The sequence below is a fragment of the Macrobrachium rosenbergii genome, chromosome 3, assembly GCF_040412425.1.
Source record: "Macrobrachium rosenbergii isolate ZJJX-2024 chromosome 3, ASM4041242v1, whole genome shotgun sequence".
Classification (NCBI taxonomy): domain Eukaryota; kingdom Metazoa; phylum Arthropoda; class Malacostraca; order Decapoda; family Palaemonidae; genus Macrobrachium; species Macrobrachium rosenbergii.
Window position 1 is genome coordinate 83,942,244 of NC_089743.1, and position 23,972 is coordinate 83,966,215.

General features: G+C 39.3%; 1 protein-coding gene across 1 annotated transcript in view; it reads left to right on the top strand.

Annotated features, from left to right (window-relative positions):
- LOC136851641 (androgen-induced gene 1 protein-like) overlaps positions 1 to 23,972 on the top strand; it is a 136,747-nt gene that overhangs the window by 84,325 nt on the left and 28,450 nt on the right. Inside the window, exons 4-6 of the mRNA XM_067126042.1 lie at positions 1,567 to 1,690; positions 15,050 to 15,187; positions 20,783 to 21,000. Coding sequence (XP_066982143.1) covers positions 1,567 to 1,690; positions 15,050 to 15,187; positions 20,783 to 21,000 — 480 coding nt within the window. The remainder of the gene's footprint in view (positions 1 to 1,566; positions 1,691 to 15,049; positions 15,188 to 20,782; positions 21,001 to 23,972) is intronic.

Here is a 23,972-nt window from a genome sequence, read left to right on the forward strand (position 1 = left end):
TTACATTTTATCCCTCTTGTCCTTGCATATCACGTGCTCTTATGCTCCTATAGTAGCCTTTCATTTTCTTAGCTCCTCATTGAGTGAAAATGAATAGCATGTGAAGTATTCAAAGATTTATCATACTAAAGTAATATATATATATATATATATATATATATATATATATATATATATATATATATATATATTTATTTATATATATATATATATATATATATATACATACACAGGTGGTCCCCGGTTATTGGTGGGTGTTCTGTTTCCGATGGTGTAAATGATGTTTAAACACTGATAACCTGGCAAAAGCCGATTTCCGGTTATCAGCGTCTCTGTTAGGTATGTATTGCACTAATACGTGATTATCGGCACTGATAAGCGAACTTGGTGCATATGGCGCCAAAAATTGCTGATTTTTGCCACTAGACAAGTGCTGAAAAACTGGATTGCCAATAACCAAGCCTGCCAATGACTGAGGTCTGCCTGTGTATATATATATATATATATATATATATATATATATATATATATATATATATATATATATATATATATATATATATATATATATATATATATATACATACATATTTTTTTATGCCACTATCTTTTACTTCAACAGAGGGAAGTGGAATACCAGTTCAACATTCAAAGGAAGATGATTGTTGAAGGAAGTGTTGATCAGTCTATGAGAAAAGAGCATTTGTGACATGATTATTTTGGTTGAGCTAATGTTATGAAAATTGTTCAGATAGGGATATTGCAGCCAGAGCCCTCTTTCTGTGGCTAGACAGTTGCCTCCACAGCACTCATTTGCAAATATGATGCCAATGCTTTTCAGTGACTGGGTAACTGGATATAATTTACAGATTGGTATCCCACATTGGCCATTAGTGACTTAGGTTGGTGTAGATGTTATAGGTCCTGAATTTATATCCACAGTTTTACCGTGTGTTTTACGCTGTGCTGAAGTTTTGCTTGACTGTACTATGTCAGGTTTAGTTTTGGCAAGCTGCATGGGTCACTAAATTTTTACATGGTTGCTGCTAGGTAATTCAAACCCATATGTTAAAGAGGTCCTTCATCTGAGTACTGTAAAGGGCATGCAATGGTTACATTCATGTCTCCCTCCATGAAGGAAGAGGTAACTATTGTTAAACTTGATTCGTTGTTGAAAAATGACTACTGCTGGTGAGTGAGCAGAAAGATCCTTATAGTAGATCGAATCATTTCTGTTATGTACAGTCGTAGTCATTATTCTTTTTTTTACAGTTTACTACAATTTTAGATGCCCTACCCAGTCATACTGGCATTTTAAGACGATGTAAAATGAGAGTTTGTATGCAGAAAATACAGTACTTCAAAAAAATTTTTAAGAATTATTATTAGGTATTGTTTAGATAAGGTTTATGCTGTGACACTTAGTTATCTACAATTGTGTGTAGTATGTGTAAATGAAGATATGGCACAGATGCACTAAGAATTCTACTTTTGTTTAACAGGAGCTTGAACTGATTAAGGAACAATGAGTGTGTTTCCATCATTAATACACTTATTTGTATTTAGCATTTGGTCAGTGGGAGTTTACGTTGATGCTTGGTTATTAAACCCACCTCTTGATGACCCTCATTATGATTTTGACTTCAATCAGTACGGAGGACGTCTTAAGTACCTTACAGTACTCAACAGTGTAAGTTTCATAGTTTATTTTATTTCCAACAGTAAGATTTTGTTTTAAACAGTGCATGTATTATATTTATTTTTAGCAGGAGTAATTATTTGCATGATAAGTTTAATACTTAGAATTCCTGTCTCTTACTGTATGTAGTATTAAGAATAACACTTTAAAATTGTGTAGTATATGCTATACCTGATTTTCCTTATGCTGTAACTTGTCATGGACGTTGCATACGCTATTGAATGTTCTCTTGGTGAGTACTGGTAGTTGAATAGATAACAGTTTATTCTTATTCTGTCTTTATTATATGTTTCAGTATGTAAATCCCATGGCAACAGGCTAATTTTTTCTTAGCTACCTGTAATATGCAGTACTGTAATTAAAAAGTTCTTTTTGTTATGGGTTGAATTTGTGCAAAGGAATTGTGAATCCTCTTTAACTTTTATTTTGTCTTAATAGAATTGAGCAAAATGTTGAATAGCAGTTGAAATGATTAAAGCTGTAGTTAGATAATATTTCAGATGTCCCCTGTTGAAACTTTTTTTCACTTGACCTCATTTCATAAGTAGATGTGACTGCCATTTCCTTTTGCAGTTTAATTAATTTAACTTTCTTGTATCAAAGTCAGTATTTATCTTTCTGTTTTGTGTTTATTATTATAGTATGTACCAATATGTTAGATACCTTCAAAAAGCAATATATGTGATTGTTATTACAATATAGTCAAGTGATGTGTTTAATGAATGTGCAAATTTGCGTAACCAAATTTTTCATCCATTGAACAAATTTCTAATTTTACTTACGCAATATTGGTTTTGAACATCATTCTCACTGTATGGTGTATGGGTTAATATTCTTAGGACAGGATTTTTCATAGTATTTTTTATGATATAGATGTATTTATTTTGTGTTTAAAATGAACTCTTTATAATTGCTAAAGTGACTCTCACTATCAGATGCTTCTCTTGGTTGCCTTTCAGTGATTTCTTGTAAGATATTAATCTCTACATATTATGAATCCTATATCTTGGTGGAGAAGTGGATCCTGCTGCACTAACTTGAAGAGTTGAAAGAAGAAGGTTATCATTATGCATGACCACCCCGCAGTGCACCTTCTGCCTTCAACTTTTTCTCATTCTTTTGTGTAGCTGCAATTGCATCTGATGTGCAGTGCATTCCAAGTTTGCAAAGACTTCTTTCTTAGCTTTGTCTTTTTTCATCTATTTCTTTATTATGTAGTTTTCCACATTCACATTTTCTGGAGAGTTCACATGGGTCTCCACGCTCCAGATGGGTTTAACGGGTCTAAGATTTTTCCTTTTTGCTCTCTTTTGATTGGCTCAGTGTTATTTCTTCATATTGATGATGTGAATGTGTGCTATTTCTCTTTTGGTATTCATAAGCTCCTTATTGATTGATTTTGTATTCTGACTCGGCTAGTGAAGAGTAACTCTGTCATTTCCACTGTTCAGAGGTGTCTATATCTCCTGTTTTTGTGTATTTTTAGCTTAAGAAACATTCTTCGTTCAATAACTATGACCAGCATAGTAATGAAAGAACCAGTGTGGTTTCAAAAGATGTGACATAAGTCATTGCTTTGTTATCCTCCCAAGGCAGTGTTAAGTTACACTGTGATTACTGATTAAATACATTTGATACCCAGAGTGCCTTTTTTGGGTAGCTGAGGCTGTCTTGGAGAGCTGTTCCTTCCATTGCTTCGATAGGAAGTAGGCTGAAGGTCATATGTCACAGGTAGCATTGAGAAAAGTTAAGTATACCTTAGTTTAACCAGACCACTGAGCTGATTAACAGTTCTCCTAGGGCTGGCCCGAAGGATTAGATTTATTTTACGTGGCTAAGAACCAGTTGGTTACCTAGCAATGGGACCTACAGCTTATTGTGGAATCTCAACCACATTATAGCTAGAAATGAATTTCTGTCACCAGAAATAAATTCCTCTGATTCTTCATTGGCCAGTTTGCATTGAGAGTTGGAAGAGTTGATTAACCATTGTCACGAAAAGAATGGGAAGACTTCCAAATATATGATCATCAGAAGAAATGCACACTGCTTAGTGAAAATTGAGGAGACCAGGGACATGTGACCGCTCTTGAAGCATCTACTGTACCAGGTTGGGCAGTGTGCAGAATAGACTGTCTGCAAGAACTGTGGATTGTCTTGAACTGGCAGGATTATAACAGCAACCAGATGAGCATAGGGCATCATACAATAGATCAGAACTGGCTGCCACAGTTTCAGCAGACATTTAGGATGCTCTGCAAGAACTGTGGGTTGTCTTGAACTGGCAGGATTATAACAGCATCTGGTTGAGCATCTGGGCATTATACAATAGATCAGAATTGACTGCTGCGGTTTCATCAGGCATTTTTGGTGTCATGTCTGCTGAATGTTAGAAGCAGTCATCTGACCCTGTTTTTTGACAGTTGAACTGTAAGCGTCTTGGCGTCAGTCTCTATTGTTATGCTTCAGTTCTGTGGCTGAAGTTTTCCTCTTTACGTGTTGCTGTCTTTGAGAGTTAAAAAATTGCACATATCCAGTCCATGAAACTCTCTCATGCATTACCTGGGCTGCCTCTTCATTGTCTTCATCAGAAAACAAAACCAATTGAACATTGTAGTATAGATCAAAGTGGGTATTCTATAAGAAGATACTGGAGGGAATGAGGAAATGGGGACTTCAATAGTCCTAAAGAGTATGGGGATCTTTGATGTAGCTGAGTGTGAGTCTCTTGACCCACTGTCCAGAATCTCTGTAGCCAGGGCAACAATGAATACATTCTCTTTTAAGGGCTTGTGTTACTGCTGATCATGAACAGAAAGGGACACCGCTAGGAGATGGCAAGGGCAGGAACCAGAGGAGGTTTCTTTGGGAGGCATATTTACTTAAGAGTGTGCCCTTTCCTGCAACTGTTGACTGGTAGTTGCTGGTGTTGGATGGAGGGAGGAGAGGGGGGGGAAGTTAGAAGGACTGCCTTGTCCATCCATAAGCCTGACTTCGTGGTATCTTAGGACTTATATACCTGAGATTTGTTTGCCTTGATAATCACAACACTTGGTTGACAAATAGTCTCAACTGGTGGAAGTGCATCTACAGTAACTGGAATGAACATATCTTGGGGGAGTCCCAGTCCTAGATGACCTGTGTTTCTAATTGCATTACTCCACCTTGGAAGACCACAAGCCTATGCTTGGATTATTAGAGTAAGGCTCAGTGGAGAAAGCGACTTTTGGTGATTAGAGCTAGATAGCATTGTACTGTATCTATATTTCTTTGACTGCAACAAAAGTTTCCTGGAATATTTACTGGAAGAGGCAGCAAAGATGTGCTTGCTGGAAGACTCAGCAGCAGAAACACTGGCACCAGGTATTAGTTGCACATCATCTCAGTCAGAAGCAGCATGCACAGGCACAGATACCACAGAAACAGACACAGCTTTGGCTACAGGTGCAATGCAAGCTACCAAAGCCGGCAAATCTACAGAGACTGTAGACAAGGCCTGTGTAATCATATTCTGATGTGCAGATGTAGCTGGAATAGCAGGCGTAGCTGCACAGACACTACAGAAATACAGTCGACCCCTCATATTCGCGGGGGATACATACCACATCCACCCACAAATAGCTAAAATCCTCAAATACTTAAAACCTCCGAGAGAGAGAGATGAACTGAGTTGCTTACATCAGTTAAACAATTAAAAATGTCAATACTGTAGTACAGTATATATTATGTATATCTCTCTATCAACCACTCTCCCTTTCTATCTATCTATCTATCACCTTTGGCAAGAGAGAGAGAGAGACCACTGAGTGGGCAAGATATATTTTACCAAGAGTGGGCAACACTTTCTACCCTTTGCGGTCAATATGTCAAGATATTCAACATATTTGACAGGTTACACCCTCCCCTCTTGCTCCAAAGCTTTCGGACAAGACTTGGAAAAAGATGAGGGAAAAAATTTATAGCACTAAAATCTTACCAATTCACTATATATTTTCTTTAACGAATTGATATTTTGCTGTGTTTTTATCAGTACAGTATTAATATTTGAAAATTAGTAAATCATTTATCGTACAAAACAAATAAACATTCAAATTACATATGCGTAAAAATTCTCTCATCTCAGTAAGAGAGAGAGAGAGAGAGAGAGAGAGAGATTATTTTTATTATTTCATATTATTTAATCTTATTAAACTTAATATTAACATTTGAAAATTGGTACTGTAAATCATTATTTTATCATAAAATGTATATGTAGGCACAGTACAGTACAGTATTTAGTCACGAAAATAATATGAAAATATAGAATATTGCTCTATGAAAAGATCCGCGAATAGGCGAGTTTCCCGCAAATAATTTATAGATAAGTTCTACAGAAAAATCCGCAAATAGGCGAGTCCGCGAATTGTGAGTCTGCAAATGGCAGGGGTCAACCGTATAGGCAGTCCCCAGTTATGGCAGGGGTTCCATTCTGACAGCGTGATGATAAGCGAAAATCGCCAATACTGTAACTGGAGATCGGCACCTCTGTTAAGTATGTATTGGCACCAGTACCTGATTATTGGTGCCGATAAGTGGAAATCTGTGATTATCGGTTCCGAAAATTGCCAATTTTCGTCGCTAGGCAAGCGCTGCAAAACCCGATCGCTGATAACCAAGCCCACTGATAACTGGAGACTGCCTTCACAGCGGAAGTAGCGGTTCCTGGCAAACCATGCACGGGCTGGAGCAGTGACAGCAAGCACAGAAGGCATGGGGACAGCAGCAGGTGTAGGAGAAACTGATCTTCCTTTAATGTATCACCTCTTTTAATTTTATTTTACATTTTGTCTGGTTTGTCAGTAACTTTTATTGTGTCTGACTTATAAGTGCAACCTATACTTTTATTGTACAAAGAAAGGTTTGCCATGGCTGGGTAACTAAAGTAAAAATAAAAAAGAAGACAGTCTGTATTGTGACATCCTATTTTTTTTTGTTGAAAGACTTACCTCAGAGCAATGCTTGACTAAATCAGCTGATTGCTGTTTCACTTAGAAGTTGTTTTTAAGTAACACCAATCTTGTAGTCAATTGTACAAAGATAAGATAAGATCTGAATGGTATAAAAATTGTAGTTGTTTAAAAAATATCTAACTTATGATCAAAGAAAAATGTCAGGAATTGAGAGTTGTTGGCATAAGAAGTATGTTACAACTCTTTGGTGCATATGCTTATTTGTGTCATAGTAATCTGTACCTCAGTGTATAATTGTATTCAACATTATGGTTTGGAAATGTATAAGGGCTTGAGGATAATGAATAAATTCAAGTGTCTTATTGCTATGTTGAGTATTGTCAATGATCTTATCTTGTTATCTTTTGATGCCATTAATTTTATCCTGTAGATAAGTGATGTAAGTGATAGAGCAAATGACCTTTGGAATCAGTTCATATGCATTATGTGATTTTGACAGACTGACTTTATCCCTGTTTTCATAGACTTGAGAAAACAGTAGTAGTACATCATATAATTGTTTCACTCTTCTTGGTACAGTATTTAGTTTTTGGACACAGTCTTGATCCCAAAGGTGGAGTGATGAAAGTTTCTATGATTCACAGTGTAATTTTGGCCATATACTGTATTGGTATATATTATGATGAGTTCTATGTCATGCCTCCTCCTGGTTCGAAAGATGAGAAACTGCGAGAAGAAATGGGTGGAAGGTTTAAATACCTGACCCATCTTAATTTGGTAAGATATTTTAGTAATTTAAGAGTTAGCCATCACCTGATTTAAGTTGTACTGTAAATTGCTCTGTGTATAAAAGACTTCTGTGAAAAGCCCTTGGCCAAGTCTTTTTTGCTCAACTCTGTGATATTGTGTACAGTACTTGAGATTTTGTAGAGAATTAGTTTTGTCACAACTGTTTTCTGTTTTTATATTTTGGCTATTGTCAGCAGAAGGCACATGTTCAATATTTACATAGCAGAGCCTTAAGCTAAAACAAGAAGCACTAGAACTATATGCATAATCACCTCAGACGTGATTATGGGATATTGAAAAGAGCTATGCTGCCATTAATAATATTAAGTTTTATATAAGTAACTTACCAAATAATTACATAGCTATTAGTTTCTACTTTACGTGGCGGCTCAAAATTCGCGGTAGCGCTCTTTTGTTTTGGGTGTGGGTAGACTGCCCTACCCACTTTTGGGGAAGAATAGGTACAACATAGCTAAAGAGCTCAATTCGTTTCTGCCGGTCAATGACTAAGCACTGGTTATTGAGCAACTCTTGGTTTTTTTTCACCGGATGGTTGGATATCTTCATTTGGTGAAGTACTCTTTGGTTTTTGGTAGCGTTCAGCTGTTAATTAGCTTAGCTAATATTCAGTTAACTTTATCAGTTGTGATGGGAATTTCCCGATTTGGACTTTTTAACTAATCATGCCAAACTCGAGTTTGTCCAGTGTTATGTATTGCAGCAAAGGCTGCAAGACTACACTTACTTCAGCTGAGTACGACAATCATACTGTCTGTAATTCTTGTAGGGAGCAGATTTGCTCCCCTGATCTTAATTATGAAGAATATAGGGACTGGAATAAGGGGAAGTGGAAGACTTTGCAGACCCATTTAGATAAAGTGCAACATGACCGACTGGAAAAGGCAACTGTTAGGGCTGAAGCTAAGGCTTCCACTAGTTCAGTTAATTCACCTGGAGTTGACATTGCTGCTTTGCCTATCCCTTCAACACCTGTGACCGCCTTTTCTCCCATTTCCAGTCCTCCGACTTTTCCTGTTACTCCGTTACCTGGCTCTCATTCTTCTGAACCCAATGCCATTGCCAGCTTAGAAGTGCATGTGGATCAGAAATTTAATTTGTTAGTCAATACTGTTTCCCAGATTAGGAATTCTGTGAAAGTCCTAATGGACAAATTTAATAGTGTTGGTGTGTGTCAAGTGCAGTGTTAGTAGAGGGGCTGGCTACTCGTCCCACTGATGCTCCTAGACCAAGGTCCCTGCTAAACTCACCTTGCTCACCTGGGAGGAAGCAAACTGGCAGTCCAAGGGAGGTCAGTGGGGTTAGCCCATGAGTAGTTGCTTCCTCAACCGAGCCTGTTGTCCGTAAGTCCCAGGACTCGGAGGACTGTCACGGGAAAGGCATCCGATTGGATGTTCATGCCTTATCATCTAGTGATTCAGGCTCACATGGGCCCAAAAAGTGCAGTCGGCATTTTGCTAAGGTTTCGAGGCTGTTGAAAAGGCTGGCGCTTCATTAGAAGTTGACTCACCCCCGCTTGTAAGCGAGCTTTAGAGAGGGGCAGTAGCCCGCTCCCTTCGTGTAGTTTTTGGGAGTCTCCTGTTAAAGCTTATCGCACCCATTCAGTGTCCAACAAGCGCCCTGACTCCAAAAGAGTGGGTGTCAGTCCCATGCATCGACGTAAAGTGTCCGAGCTCCCAGAGTCTGAAAGTGTATTGTATGAGCGCCCAGTAGGGGACCATTCTGTGTCCGAGTGCCCATCGTATGACCGTTCTGTGTCCGAGCACCCATTGTATGAGTGTTCAGTGTTCATGCTTCCAGTTCGTGGGTGCCCTGTGTCCAAATGTTCCAAGTTGGAAGGCTCAGCGTATGAATGTCCAGTGTATGAACGTCAGGTGTTGGAATGCCCATTGTATGAGCACCCAGAAGCTGAGCTCCCATCATATGGGTGCCCAGCGTCTGAGCTTCGAGCTCCTGACTGTCTAATATCCTTTAAGAGTGTTGTGGCCTGTAAGAGTTCTGTGTCCGTTCCGTCAGTGAGTGGGCACCCAGTGTCCAAGCATCCAGTGTCAGTGGGTGCTTCCGTTGATGTTCGTCCACCTGTCAGTAAGCATGCGGTGCCACAGGTAGACACCCAGCACCTGACATTTCAGGCAAGTTACCTTCTGTTGTGGAAGACCCGTCATTGGCGCCGATTCAATGCCGACTTGATAGTATTCTGAGCTTGCTTCAGAAACCAGCCCCTGTGGTTCAAGAACCTACGGGCCCTCCAATGTCACCCATTTCCTCTGATGAGGAACCAGTGGAAGAGGAACAGCCTACGTCAAATTATTCGGCTCTGCTAAGATATTTCTTGGTATGCTATCCTTCGTTCTTCTCGTCCAGCAGCCCCTTCTTAACTGGGCTCAGCCTTTTTGATGCAGGAACCTGCAGGAACTGCCAGATTACCTCGTATGGATCTGTCTTCTTCATCAAGGAAAGCCTTTGCCTGTATCGACGACTGATTGTCGGAAAAGAGGGATGTTGGGAAGGTGGTTTTCTGTACGCCTCCCTCTCGATTGATACAGCAGAAGCATCTGCCATATGCAGCTGGAGAAATGCCTCCCTTGGTAGTTTCTGCACCCACTCAAGGGGACTTCTCCAGTCTTTTAGAGGCTTCATGTCACTCTGCTTTCTGCTCTGCAAGAATTCTTTTTACTGTGTTGGAGCTGGATCATCTTATTAAGGATGTTTTTAAAGTCTTCGAGGTCCTCAGCTTTCTTGATTGGATGGTTGGGGCTTTAGCAAAGAAGATAAAAGACTGCACCACGCTTCAGGAGAAATTTGTTTCGGATTGGTTGGGGGTTCTAGCTTGTGCTGATAGGGCAGTGAGAGACGGCGCCCAAGGGTTGGTGACCATCTTTACCACAGGAGTTCTGAAGAAACGAGATAGCTACTTCAGTTGCACAACTGCTAGGACGTTTCTCCTTTGTCGCAGAAGCCCTTTCAAGGTGCTAGAGGTCGATTCCAGTCCTGTCCTAGAACCAACCTCCAAACGACACGACCCGTCAAGAAGCCTACCGAGAAGTCTGCCCCTTGAAAGTGAGTTACCTGTTCTCCGTGTCCCAGTGGAAGCAAGACTTCTTCATTTTTGGAGCAGGTGGAAGACCAGGAATGTAGAGCCGTGGGTACTAAAGGTCTTAAAAGAGGGCCAAGCAATCCCTTTCAGGGAGAAACCTCCCTTAGTAACTTCTCCCATCAGCTTAACGGCCTATTCAGTAGGCTCGGAGAGGTTTTCAGCCCTGTCTTGGGAAGTTTCAGCTCTACTCAAGAAGCAAGCTGTGGAGGTGGTCAAGGATATAGGCATAGAGGGGTTCTACAAATGCCTCTTCATAGTTCCCAAGTCATCAGGAGGATGGAGGCCTGTCCTGCACTTCAGTGCTCTGAACTTTTTTGTTCAAACAAGGAATTTCAGAATGGAAATGAACCAGTCGGTCTTGTCAGCCATCCATCAGGGAGACTGGATGGTCACAGTCGACATGCAGAATGTACTTCCATGTTCCAGTTCACTCGGACTCCAGGAAGTATCTGAGGTTCGTGTTCCAGGACAGAGTCTTCCAGTTTCGGGCACTGTGCTTCGGCCTCTCCATGGCCCCTCAAGTTTTTATTTGGGTTCTCGTCCCTCTGGCGAAATGGTTGCATCTGATGGAGATAAACAACTCTCAATAGCTTGACGACAGGCTCCTACGCTTCCCCTCAAGACCTCAGTACATGGAGGACCATCAGAAGACACTTTTACTTGCTCAAGAACTAGGACTATTAATAAATTTCAAGAAATTGCAACTAGTCCCAACTCAGTCAATTCTTTATTTGGGGATTGTGATAGATTCTCTGAATTTTCGGGCTTTTCCGTCCCAACAGAGGATTCTGAATTGTCTCAGAAAAGTCCAGGACTTCATATCTCACCCATCCTGCTTAGCCAGCGCATGGATGAGTCTTCTGGGAACCCTTTCTTCCATCGAGAAGTTTGTTCCGTTGGGCAGGTTGCACTCCAGAGTGTTGCAGTTTTCCCTCAAGGCCAACTGGCACAGGAAGATTTCCTGGACTCGTGTGTCTTCAACATCACCCCTGAAATCAAAGAGGACCTTCAGTGGTGGCTGGTGAAGGACAGATTTGCAACAGGGAAGTCTCTGTCTCCAATGAGCCCCGACCTAAGTTGTACTCAGACGCTTCAGATCTGGGTTGGTGGCCTCTTCTCAACGGCATGGACGTTTCTGGAACATGGTCTCCAACTGAAAGGAACCTTCACATCAGTGTGAAGGAGTTAAAGGCAATTCATCTAGCCCTTCAGTATTTTGCAGAGCAGACTTTCAGCAGGACAATGGAGGTCATTTGGACAGCTGACAGCCCTGGCCTACATCAGGAACCAAGGAGGGACTCATTCATTTTCACTCTATGAAGCAACCAAGGACTTTCTTTTGTGGGCACAAAGCAACAAGACCCGCGTTGTGACCCGCTTCATCCAGGGCAAGATGAATGTCCTTGTGGACGAATTGACTACCGGCAAACAGGTTCTACTGATGGAGTGGACACTCAATCCACAGGTGTGCACCAACCTGTGGAGGCTGTGGGGAAAGCTGTCGATAGACATGTTTGCGACATTGAGGAACCATCATCTGCCTCTGTATTGTTTTCCTGCTCTGGATCCTCAGGTATGGGCAACAGATGCCATGCTGCAGGATTGGTTGGATCTCGACTTATATGCCTTCCCTCCCTTCAGCATGGTGAGGGAGGTATTGAAGAAGTTCAGCACTCACAGCAACGTATCGATGACCCAAGTTGCTCTTCTGAGCCTGATGACGGATTTCCCAAGACTACTTCTTCAGAAGAGATATCTTCTCAAACAGCCACATTTTCACAGATTCCATCTAGGGTTATCCACTCTCGCTCTGACAGGCTTCAGACTGTCGGGGAGCTTGTCAGAGCAAAAGGATTTTTGAGGAAGGCTGCAGAGGCTATTGCTGAGTGTAGATGATCTGCTGCAGTCTACCAAGCCAAGTGGGCAGTCTTTCAGAGTTGGTGCTGAGAGCAGAATATCTCCTCTTCTCAGACATTTGTAGCCCAGATTGCAGATTTTCTGTTATTTCTTAGAACCTTGAAGGGGTTAGCGACTTCCACCATCAAGGGTTACAGGGCGATGTTGAATTCCATATTCAAACATAGAGGAGTGGACCTGTCTTCTAATCAAGACATTGGTGACTTGATAAAGCTATTAATACTAGTAAACAAGAAAAACATTCTAAAGCCACTTGAAACTTGGACATTGCCCTCAAAGGCTTTCAGGACTGCCATTTGAACCTTTAGAATCATCCTTTAGCCACTTGCTGTGTAGACTTATCTGCTCTGCTAGATTTTCATTCTGGATACTGTTGTTGTTGATTTGCTACGTATACCATTGTCACTTTCTGTTCACAACTTTGGCTTGCTATTGGTAAAGTGTATGATTATGGTATGAATGGTGGTGCTTGTTGCTTCACCTTTAAGTATGATCAGTGAAAGTGAGCAAGGAATTGTCATGTATGTGGACGTTGTATGTCACCCCTGAAATTTGACCATCTTTCTGTATGTTCTTTTTGCAGAGGGTAGGAGTGTACATCATCACTGAACTGTATAAAGTTTTTGAGTTATATGCTTAGTGGAAGAAGTAAAGGTCCAAGAGGAAGAAGTTGAAGACCCCGTACAGTCTTTTGAGGGCAACACACCTTCAGTTTCCATGAATGACCTCCAGTGATGATCCCTTGCTTTGAGCCTTGCTTCTACAACTGTTATGGTGTCTTGTATCCCCTGCTTGGTCCAGAGGGGAAAACTTTGGCTGCATGGTGACCAGCCTGGATGGTCCCTATGGCAGGATGTTGCATGATGTGATGATTATAACTTAGTGCTTCCGTCTATCCTTTCTCAGCTTGTACCTTTCCTTCATCTGTTGTGTTGATTACTCCAAGGCCTCCAAATGAGATGTAGGAACTGATGAAGGTGCAGTGGCCCTCTCATGGCTTAATGGGGGTTCTGTCCCTCATTACCTTCCTGGAGCATTTTGCTGTTGGTAAGAGCTTGACATCTGCTGTGGTAGATCTCTGCTTCAGTTGTAGCCTCTGTGTAAGACCACCATTGTTTATGATGTTTCAGTTGTTCCATCTTTTACTGCTTTTGCATTTCCCACTGCAGCTCCTGTCTTTTCAGGATTACCTGCCTCATTTCAGTCCTTGGTAGGCCTGGGAGAGTTTGGAGAACCCTTTGGATCTTAATAAGTCAAAGAAGTCAAGGTGCACTTTGCCTTCCTTCTCCTCCTTCCTCATTTTCCGTAACTTGTCTGGCAGCACTGTTGGAAGAAGGGCCATTCCATCCTTATTCCTTCTTTCTAGAGTAGCCTGGGCTGAAGTACAAGCTGGAGGTAGGCAGGGTACAGATGACTGCTCATAAGGTATCCTCTCCCGGTCATTGTCCTCTCCCAGTTGATGACTGGGAGGTGTCTCCTTCACCCTTTCTCTCATAACCTTGAGGAGAAGGGACTAAGTGGACTTTATTCCAGCATCCAACATGAAGTCTCCTGTGCCATAGAAGAGTCACTCAGGCCTAGGGCCCTACTAGCCAACTATTTCAGCGGCCCGCTAGGGTTTTAGGATTCATGGACTTCTCTTGCTTACAAGGATCATGGCAATTTCATGGTGGTTCTCAACTCCATTCACTTGAAGGGGACTGACCTCCCACCTAGGAGTAAGTCTCCTGTATAAAAAGCAGTGTTTTGTATTTCTAGGAAGAAATAACATATTTTGAATAACAATTTGTATTTTACCTATGTATACAAACCAGAACTTTTTTTGTTTAGTTCCACTTCAGTCGCCCCACTCATTCCCTGCAGCCCAAGGAAAAGTGAGTGTGTTGGTCAGTGAGTGAGGGATACTCCCCCATTGGGCCCCTGTCCCCACCTGTTAACCACCTGATTAACCACCTTGTTTCCAAGTTTTGACAGGTTTCAGCTCGCACTGCAAGATACTCTATTATGAAAGGCTCTGGTTTGTGTATCTAGGAAAAATACAGTACAGTTGGTTGTTCAAAATTTGTTATATTTATATGAATTATATGAAATAGTAGTGTAACCCATCTTTTGAGATATCAATGACATTGGTTAAAATTTTAAGCATTAGATCTTTGGATTCCATTATTATTATATTTAAAAAGATATATTTTCCACTTTGGACTAAAATGGATTTAGTTATTTATATTGCAACATATGTTGCAAAATTCATACACTATGATTCAAGATCAGTTCTAAGGCATAATCTGTCCAGAAGCTTACATTATATTGTGTTGTATTTCTGTGGCATCAGTGACATGTCCTAGACTCTTTATAGATATGTTCCACTTTGGTGTCAATTCTTATTCCTTAGAAGTGCAGTAACGTTTATGGGTGGTAATAATATTAGGTTAAAAAATAGCTTAAGTACTTTTGATAAACTTCATTTTGATGTCCTGTTCAAACTAAATTGCTCTCAGTTTCATCTCTTTTGGTGTAATTTAATGATTCTCAAAATGCTTTTTAGCTGGGAGATAAAATGTTTAATTGTTTGCTTTGCAGCTTCTACAGTGTGGATACTTTGGGCTCTGCGTTGCCAATGATTTATTTGGGTCAGAAGCTAAGATCCAGAAGCAGCAGAGTGCACTTCAGAAATACCGCGATTGGCTTTTCACTACATTAGTGTTTCCTATGGGCTTGGTATGTATTCACTTTACGTCACTGATTTTTGTTTCTTGAATAACCTAGAGGAATGACAAAAATAAATCTAAATACTTTAATCATATGTCAACATAATTAGGGAATAAAGTCTTCACTTTGGGTATGAATGTCATAAAAGAATCTCTAATAATCAGGGATTTGGCTGTAAGTGTTAATGCTGTGTAATTTTTTGTGTAGAGGCCTCTAGCATGATAGCACAGATAAAAATGTCTTGGATTTTGTTGGTTTCATAGGCACAAACACTGCGTAACAGGCTTGCAGATACAAAATACACTTTTGAACAAATGTAGATTGTAATACTAGCACCTCTTATAACTTAAAGGTGATAACTACGCAAGGGTGCAACAGACTGTTCTTGGGCATACAGTTGGACTAATTGAGGCAAATGAATCTTGAAGTGCCATTAATGGGAATTCAATAAGCACTACAGACCAGTTTGTTCCCTTTGCTTCCTTGATTGGATGGGACATGGATTGGCTGTCCTGCAGTTTTTGCCTCTAGTTTCTTAGATGGTTTGCTGTATAGGAGGCTAGTGCCATCAGTGCACCTATTGCGGTACACTGTAGGCATGACTAAAGGGTGTTTGCAGCATCCCTTCATCCCCTAATTGCACCAACTTTTTAGCTTTTTTTTACTTTACCTTTCTTCAGTCTTGCAGTCAAACATCTCTAATTATTACTTCTTAGTGCAACTGTGGGGCTTCTTCCAGGTTTGCCCTCAGAGCCTTATGCTTTATTTCCTTTATTTTCTGGATCTTTTTATCTTTCTGTCCAACTTCTTGACTCCTCTTTTTCATATCCCAGGCTGAAAAGAGCAACAACATTGTCAAGTAGCCTGTTTTTATAAATCAATCAAATCATAGATGGTCTGCTTGTACATTCCCTAACTACACCAAGAGACTGAGAGTATGCCAAGCTGATCTCAGTGGTAGTGTCAACTCTTGGATACTCGGACCCATAAAAGACTTAGATTTTTAGAGGCACAGGACAGGACAAGAGAGAATTTTAATTCACTTGCACTAATCAGTGAGGAGTGAATGTGGTTCAGAAAATATTACGGGATAGTTCTACATGCTGTTGTACTCAAATATTGTATACTGTATTTAGAAACAGAATTTTGCACTGCAGTCCTAGATACTAACGCAAGGACCTTGCTACTACCATTGTAGCTAATGCTGTGATGTAGTTTTGTGTGAGTTGTTTGTTAATCTAATCTTGGTCTAAGGTGGAAGTGATAATCTAGTAGAGAAGACCTTCCTGAAATTACTCGCTCTAGTACCCTTTTTCCCTTAGGCCTGTAGGTACTTTACCTTACATATTTTCAGGATGCTATAATTGCTCCAGGATCAGTGTTGGTCAGGCTTTGAGTTGTGATCAGTGAATATTTGAAGTAACAAAATGCATTAACATGTCTCAAGGCCAAAGCACATTTGAACATCATACTGGAAAATGTACATGTTATGTGATTTATTTCATATCCCAGTAAAATAGTGTTCTGTGCAAAAGCTGAGGGCTTCTGGTCTTTAGCTCATTGTTGTTGCACTCATGATCTGCCTATTTATCAGATTTTGCTTTATTTTGGGAAATTATTGTAATGTGCAAACTGGTGTATGTTTTATTATGTCCCCAAGTTTTCTAGGGGCGAGGCAGTTGTTGAGTAGATTCCCCTTAATTTTCGTGAGATGAAGAGATTAGGTGGTCTGGAGTGGGTTTGCTTAGTGATCTATTCGGTTTTTATGTTTTATTAGCTTTCATTCTTAATGATATCTGCTTGTATTATTCTGTGTTTGTGCCTCCTTTATGGTTAATTTGTTAGTTAATTATAACTCTGGTAACTCTGTTTCTCTGTACAACAAAAAACTTGTTCACCCCTTGTGATTACTGTAAAATCACTCTACAGCCATTTTGTTTTTACCTTGTGGATATTTAGTGAATCTTGTGCTTATGCAGTCTTTGTGATAAAGTGTGTATCAAAAATATGACAGAGTTAGTATGTGTGTGCATGTGTATTTGTTCATCGGTTCTTCTCTGTGGCTGCACTTGATCAGTTGAAGTTGGTTCACATAGACAACTTTTTACAAGGCATTTGCTGTGAGATATTACATTTTTTGCAAGGTCATTGCCTTTCTTGCCAGTTTAATGATTTCCCAATCTGGAACTGTAAACGTGTGAATTGATGAAATTAGGAGGACTGTGTCTGTAGACCTGATAATTTGCACAAAATTTAGGCATACATAGATGGTGATGAACCCCCCAGAAACCACATACTGTGCTTAATTTTTTTGTCCAGGTTTTGTCTCCATTTTTCTGTTTTCAAAACCATTTTTTGAAATGGCAACTGTGACAAATAAATTTTTTTTGTAGAGATGACATTTTCCAGTTTGGGGGTGACTATAAACATTTCAGTAGTAGAGCTGAAAAATTGTTTGGCTTTTTCATTCATTTTTGAAAGGATTTTAAAAGATTGCAAGCAATGAAAGGTAAAGTATTTTGTTTAAAAGTGATTTGAAAAGAGATAAAAATGTGATAAAATGTGTTCAAAAATAATTTAAAATAAATAAAGTTGTGTTCATTTTCACTTAATCTTATTTTCTCATTTAATATGCATGATTTATCATTTAGGTTATTTAGGCAGTTAAATTATTAGATATACTATTGATATTGACTGCATCTGTACCTCAGTGCATAAGATACTGGACATAAATATATGTGAAAAACTATTTAATATCTGACATGAAAAGTATTTTTTAATGAGAAATCAACGAATGTTTTATTAAGATGAATAAGTCTTCATTAAGAACAGTTATGGACCAAGATAGTTACATTTCACTTGTAACCTTCCAGTTGTAAATAAGGAAAAAGTATGTTGTGTTAGTCTTTTTGGACCATAAAAGTTAGATTTTTTAACAAAGTTGGTTACTAGATGTATCTTTGTGTGTATTTGTAAAGACCCCAGCATCAAGAAGCTGGCTACACAACATGAAGATAGGGAAAACCTGAAGAGATTTGTTTCAAGGTTTTGTTTTTATGCCACAGAATAGTTCTTTGATATTACAATAGATCATCTAGGTATTAATAAGCCTGAGCAACACATGCTTTCACATTCCTGTGCACCCATCCCCAGTAGTATTTTAGTTTTGGGTGGTCAGGCCGGGTATTCCATTTCAGGGTCCTCTGTTTTAGGGTGGACGTGACCCTACAGGTTTTCTTCAGGACTGTTGCTCCAGTTGTAACAAGGCTGTGCAGGCCTCAGAGGTACATAGACAACTGGCTCATGATAGCTCCATGATTTGAGGAACTTTAACAACATATGCATCAGCTTTTTCAGTTGGGCCAAGCCCTAGGTCTCTAGGTCAACGCTGAGAAGACAGATCTAGAACCAGCTACAAGGTCAAACTATCTAGGTAGGGATTGGCATTGACACTATGGGTGCCTTTGTACACCTGGCAGGGGATGATCCAGTGGTCACCGACATTAAAAAGGATGTTTTTCTGAAGGCGAGATTCCCGGCCAAGATATGGCAGGTTCTTGTTGGCCACTTGGTCTCCTTGGAGGAGTTGTTCTCTTGCAGTTGGTCCTGGATTTGCTCCCTTCAACTTCAGTTCAACAAATCATGGTCATTTATGATTCTGCTGGGCAACCACCTTATTTTACCAAGACAGTAGGCTGAGAGATCTCCAGGAGTAGCAGGACTCTCAGAACCTTAATGTAGGAGCTCTGCAGGTTCCTCCCTTCTCAAAGATTCTCTTCACAGATGTATTGGCACTAGGATAGTGAGCTCATTTTCTAGATCCAGGCTGCTGAGATGTGGATATTATAGGAGGAGCTCCACACAAATTTCTTGGAGCTAAAAGTCATTCCTCTGGGTCTACAATCATTCAGGCCCCATATAAGAGGTGTGACAGAATTATGTTGGAGAACATGACCATAGTGACTTACTTGGAGAATCAACAAGACAGATGGACAGCAATGATGTTGAGATTATAATGATCTTTGTCTCAGGGAGGAACAAAATAGTCTTGGACAGTTGCACTGGTAGGAATCGAGTTTTCCCATTTGGAATACAGTCACTTCATTTAGATGTCTGTTGAGCCCAATGACTGCTGTGGGGCACACCCATGTTAGACTTATTCCCGTCCAGCATGAATGACAAGCTTCTTTTGTATTGTTATACTCTCCCAGATCTTTTTTACTCTGGGAGAGGAATGCAGTGTTACAGTCATGGGATGGTCTGGATATTTAGACCTTTCATCCTTTCAGTGTAATCGCCCATACTGATTAAGACAAAAACCTCCAAGAATATGACAAATGACTACTGTATTTGGTTTACAGACTTCTGTCACCATTAAGGGGTCTTCTGGGAAGGTTCCTTACTAGAAGGAAACTTCTTTGCCCACTGTGTTTTCACAGGTTCCACATAAAATTGAAGATTTTAGACCTTTGTATCTGAATGTTTTTTCAGCAGAAACAGCTGAAGCTGCCTCCAAGCCTGGCTGAGGTACTATCACAGCTTCTGTCAGGCAAAACGAAACCTTCTGTTACTGTGCAGTGAAAGGGTTGTTAATCAAATCATTGTCACTGTTTTGCTTATTGCTGACTTTCTCCTACCCTCAAGATAACAGAAGAAGCTATCAGTCTCAGCAGTTAAAGTTATAGATCTACTCTCTTTTAAGTGTTTGATCTTTGTGGTCCTACTGGTTGTTCTTCAGTGAAACTTAACAGGGTTCACCAGTATTAAAAAGGAGGTTCCCAGATGATTGAACTAGTTTGGAATTTAGGCAGAAAGATGAAAGAGCAGAAGTGGTACTCTCCTGCAGTAGGGTTGCTATGCAGTATGCTAAATCCTCTTTGTTGATGTTACAAATATTCTGCTGATGTAGGCACCAGGTACAGTTTTATTTCTGGCGATAGAAATTCGCATTCTTGCTATAATGTGGTTCGGATTCCACAATAAGCTGTAGGTCCTGCTACAGGTAACCAATGGTTCAGCCACGTAAGATGTTTCCTAATCCTTCAGGCCACTGAAGAGCTGTTAATCAGCTCAGTGGTCTGGTTAAACTTAACTTTTTCTTCAGGTTTTGGGGTGGGGATAAAGAAGGTATTTTCATGAGCCATAGGCATTGCAAATTATGATATACTTTGATATAAGCCTTACGTAGTTTTCAAGTCTGTATGAAAGTCTGTAATGTTTTCTATACCCATATAACTGTTTAATGTAGTAGCTATATTTAGGAATACTTCATCTTCTATGTATACGAGACTATAGTGATGCCTTAATGATGTTCCCATTGTTGTTTATGATTATGCATCAAGCATTTGCAACAGTTAGTATCTTCATAAATTGAGAATATTGTATTGATGCTCATGCTTTTGTTTTTACTTAACGTGCCTTAGTAGAGTGTATTTTCCTTAAATGATATACTGTACTGAGAAACTGTTTACACTTTAGTCTGCAGTATGTTTACACATTGTTTATAGCTGTTTTTTATCAGCCTTGGCTTTTATCGCAAATTTGATATTTTCATTGAGTATGGTTACAATATTAATTTTCTTTATTACTTTCATTTTTCAACAGTTTGTTTCCATTATATTTTGGGGCCTTTACTCAATTGATCGAGAACTGATATTCCCAGTCTCATTAGACTTGTGGTTCCCTGGCTGGCTTAATCATGTGATGCACACTTTACCTGCAATTGGAGTTCTGATTGAAGTTTTCATGGTGCAGCACACGTATGAAACTGGAGTGAAGCGCTTTAAACCAATTGTTGCAGCCTACTTCATGTATCTTTTCTGGTAAATATAAAAAACTTTTGTATACTGTTGCTTTTGATGAATTTTTAGAATAGTTTTTATTTTTTTAACTTAAAAGTGAATAGTTTCATTATAATTGCAGTATGATAGTTGTAGTAAGGGACTGAAATATTTTTAGAATCGGTATTAGAAATACAGTACTGTACTACTATTAATTTGGCCAATTAGGTAGCAGTAGTGTGATAAGTATTAGAGTTTTTTTTGCTTATGTGCTGTGGTTTTGCAGTAAGTTGCAGTAATGTTTCATCCTTTTGAGTAGGTAAGAACTATCTTATTGTAATAAATTATACCATCAGAACTTCACCATGACCAAAGGAGAATGTTGTTTTGTGGTCAAGTTGCAATTGGCCCTAGTGAAGATAGGACTTCCCTCTGGCTAGGTGACCATAACATTGATGTAAATGAACCCTTATCTGTGAACAAGTATATGCTCTGAGAGGCACTTCATGATTGTTTGTTTGTAAGTTCAAATGTGCCCAAACCTAGTTATATCAAATAGTTATGTCAAATAGTTGTTATATAGCCATACTATATAACAGGAACAGTTTATTTAACCTTTTCCAAGTTGAAAGGTATGTACTGTATAATAATGTTCGGAATACTGTATCTTGCAGCATAGAACTAAAGCAGTTAACTTTAAAATTTAGGGTAAATGTAATTTTAAACAATGAAAAAACTACTTTGAATAGGAGAGTATTTTAATATGTATGTGTTGTATTCAGTGTTTATACTGTACATTTATTGTACAAAACTAACATTTTAAAAACAAATTTAATGTTTTATAGATACAAGCCATTGTTTTATTACAGTACGTCATTTCATACAAATAGACAACTTGCTGAGAATTTAAGGGGATTAATGGCCATGACTTGAGATAGCTCCCCAAATCCATCTTTTTCTTATTCAGTATTGTCTGATGTTTGCTCTCTGACTAATGTGTTTGCACCAGTCAGGGGAGAAGTGGCAGGGCAGTGATTAAGGCAATAGTTTTTATCTTAGAAATATGACATGTTTTTAAAATTTTTCATTAATTTGTATTAAGTACTATATGCCATAACTCTATAAGGAAAGACCATGTACTTAGATGTGAAACCATATGTTGACCTTCATGCAGTTTAACTTGGGCTAAAAAATACAACTGATAATTTGTTCAGGCTGTAAGGCTACTGAAATCATGAAAATTTGATTAATAAGCTGAAGGCATACCTTATGCCATTGATGTAAATGTTAGAACTCCATAATGGTACAGGAATATCTTTTTGTTACATCTGGTGACATGAATATGAATATTAGAGGTTTAACAGGGTTCAGGTATATCTCTTTCTGTCATCCCCACTAATTCTGGAAGAGTGAGGATGAAAAAGGGTTCTAAGACATGTTGATTAAAGTAGGACATTTACAGGAAAAGATACTGGAAGGTAATCGAAAGTTGTACTGTGCATTTATAGACTCAGAGAAGGTATCTGATAGAATACTAATGGAGGTAGTGTTTTGATGTTGAAGAAAGAGGAAAGTGTGAGAAATGTTTAGTTTGGTTGAAATGATATATAAAAGAACAAGGACAGCTTAACGTTAGCCTGTGGCACAACAGAAATGTTTAAAGTTAGAGTTGGTTTACATCAAGGATCAGCACCTAGCCCGTTTCTGTTTGAACTGGTTAAGGATGTATTGAGTGAAGGGATGGATAAAGAATTACAAAGAGAGGTAAAGAGAGTGGCAAAAGTCTCTTGAATGGGATAGTATGAGGGTAAATGTGGGTAAAAGTAAGGTTATGGTGTCTGGCAAGCAGTGAGGGATCGGCTATTTCTGCAAATTGGAGAGGCCTAAATTGAAAACAAGAGAATTTTAAGTATATCAGATCTACCTGAAGACAGGAGGGAGCGTGTGAAGCTGAGGTTGAAAGCAGGACAAGAGCAGATTAGGAAAAATGGAGGAAGGTGGCAAGGGCACTGTATGGTAAAGTAATGCCTTATAAATTAAAAGTAAAGCTATTTTATGCCATAATCAGACCAGTTATGATAATTGGTTCACAAACATGGGAATTAAAAGGGAAGGAAGAACAGGTGCTGGCCCGAACAGAAATGAGGATGCTGAGGTGTATTTTGGGGTTCTTGCTACTGCTAGAAAATGAAGAAATTAGGGGACATGCAGGAGTGGTAAAGATTATTGATATGATAGAAAGGTTGCGATCGAGATGGTTTGGGCATTTGGGCATGCTGTAAGGGTGACGGGGAAGGGAGGAGAAGAGGGCTTGGATCAAACCTGTTAAGGATAAAAGATCAGAGGGAGGCAAAGGATTAGATGGTGTAATAAAGTGAGGGAAAATTTGGAGAAGAAGAGTATAGCATATTTGATCAAATGTGGTATTGGAGCTCTGCTTATAGATTCCTGCCTAACAGTGATGTATACCACGTATGATGGCATGTAAGAAATTTTTGTCAAAAAAAGGCTCAAAATATGCTCGGGTTTTCTGTGTGAAGTAAGGCAACTGGTAGACTAATGTTTACCCAGATGCCATAGATTACCAGAACTTGTATCAAGCCAAACTCCAAAATGCTGCTGTATTAATGGTATTTTCTCAAATATCATCATTATTATTACTGTATTACTGTTCTTATTATTGGAGTGGTGTCCCTCGTAACTAGCAGAGCAGGTTGAATTTTAAATGCTTCCCAGGAGTCTTCCACTTTTTTGTAATGTTTTCATTTCACAAATCAGAGTATTAATTCAAGACATCAGGCAAGAACGTTGGGACTCCATAAATCACAATAAGATCTCGAGTGTCCTATATTTTTAGGAGTATGGAAATGTGCTCAGAATGCATATGTTACAATGTTGGTTTCATACAGGACAAACTCACCTAACACAAATACTTGATAGCTGGTGATTTCCAGCCATTTTGTGAAGACTGTTTAGTTCCTTTGATTGTGAGACATTTGCTGGTTGAATGCAAC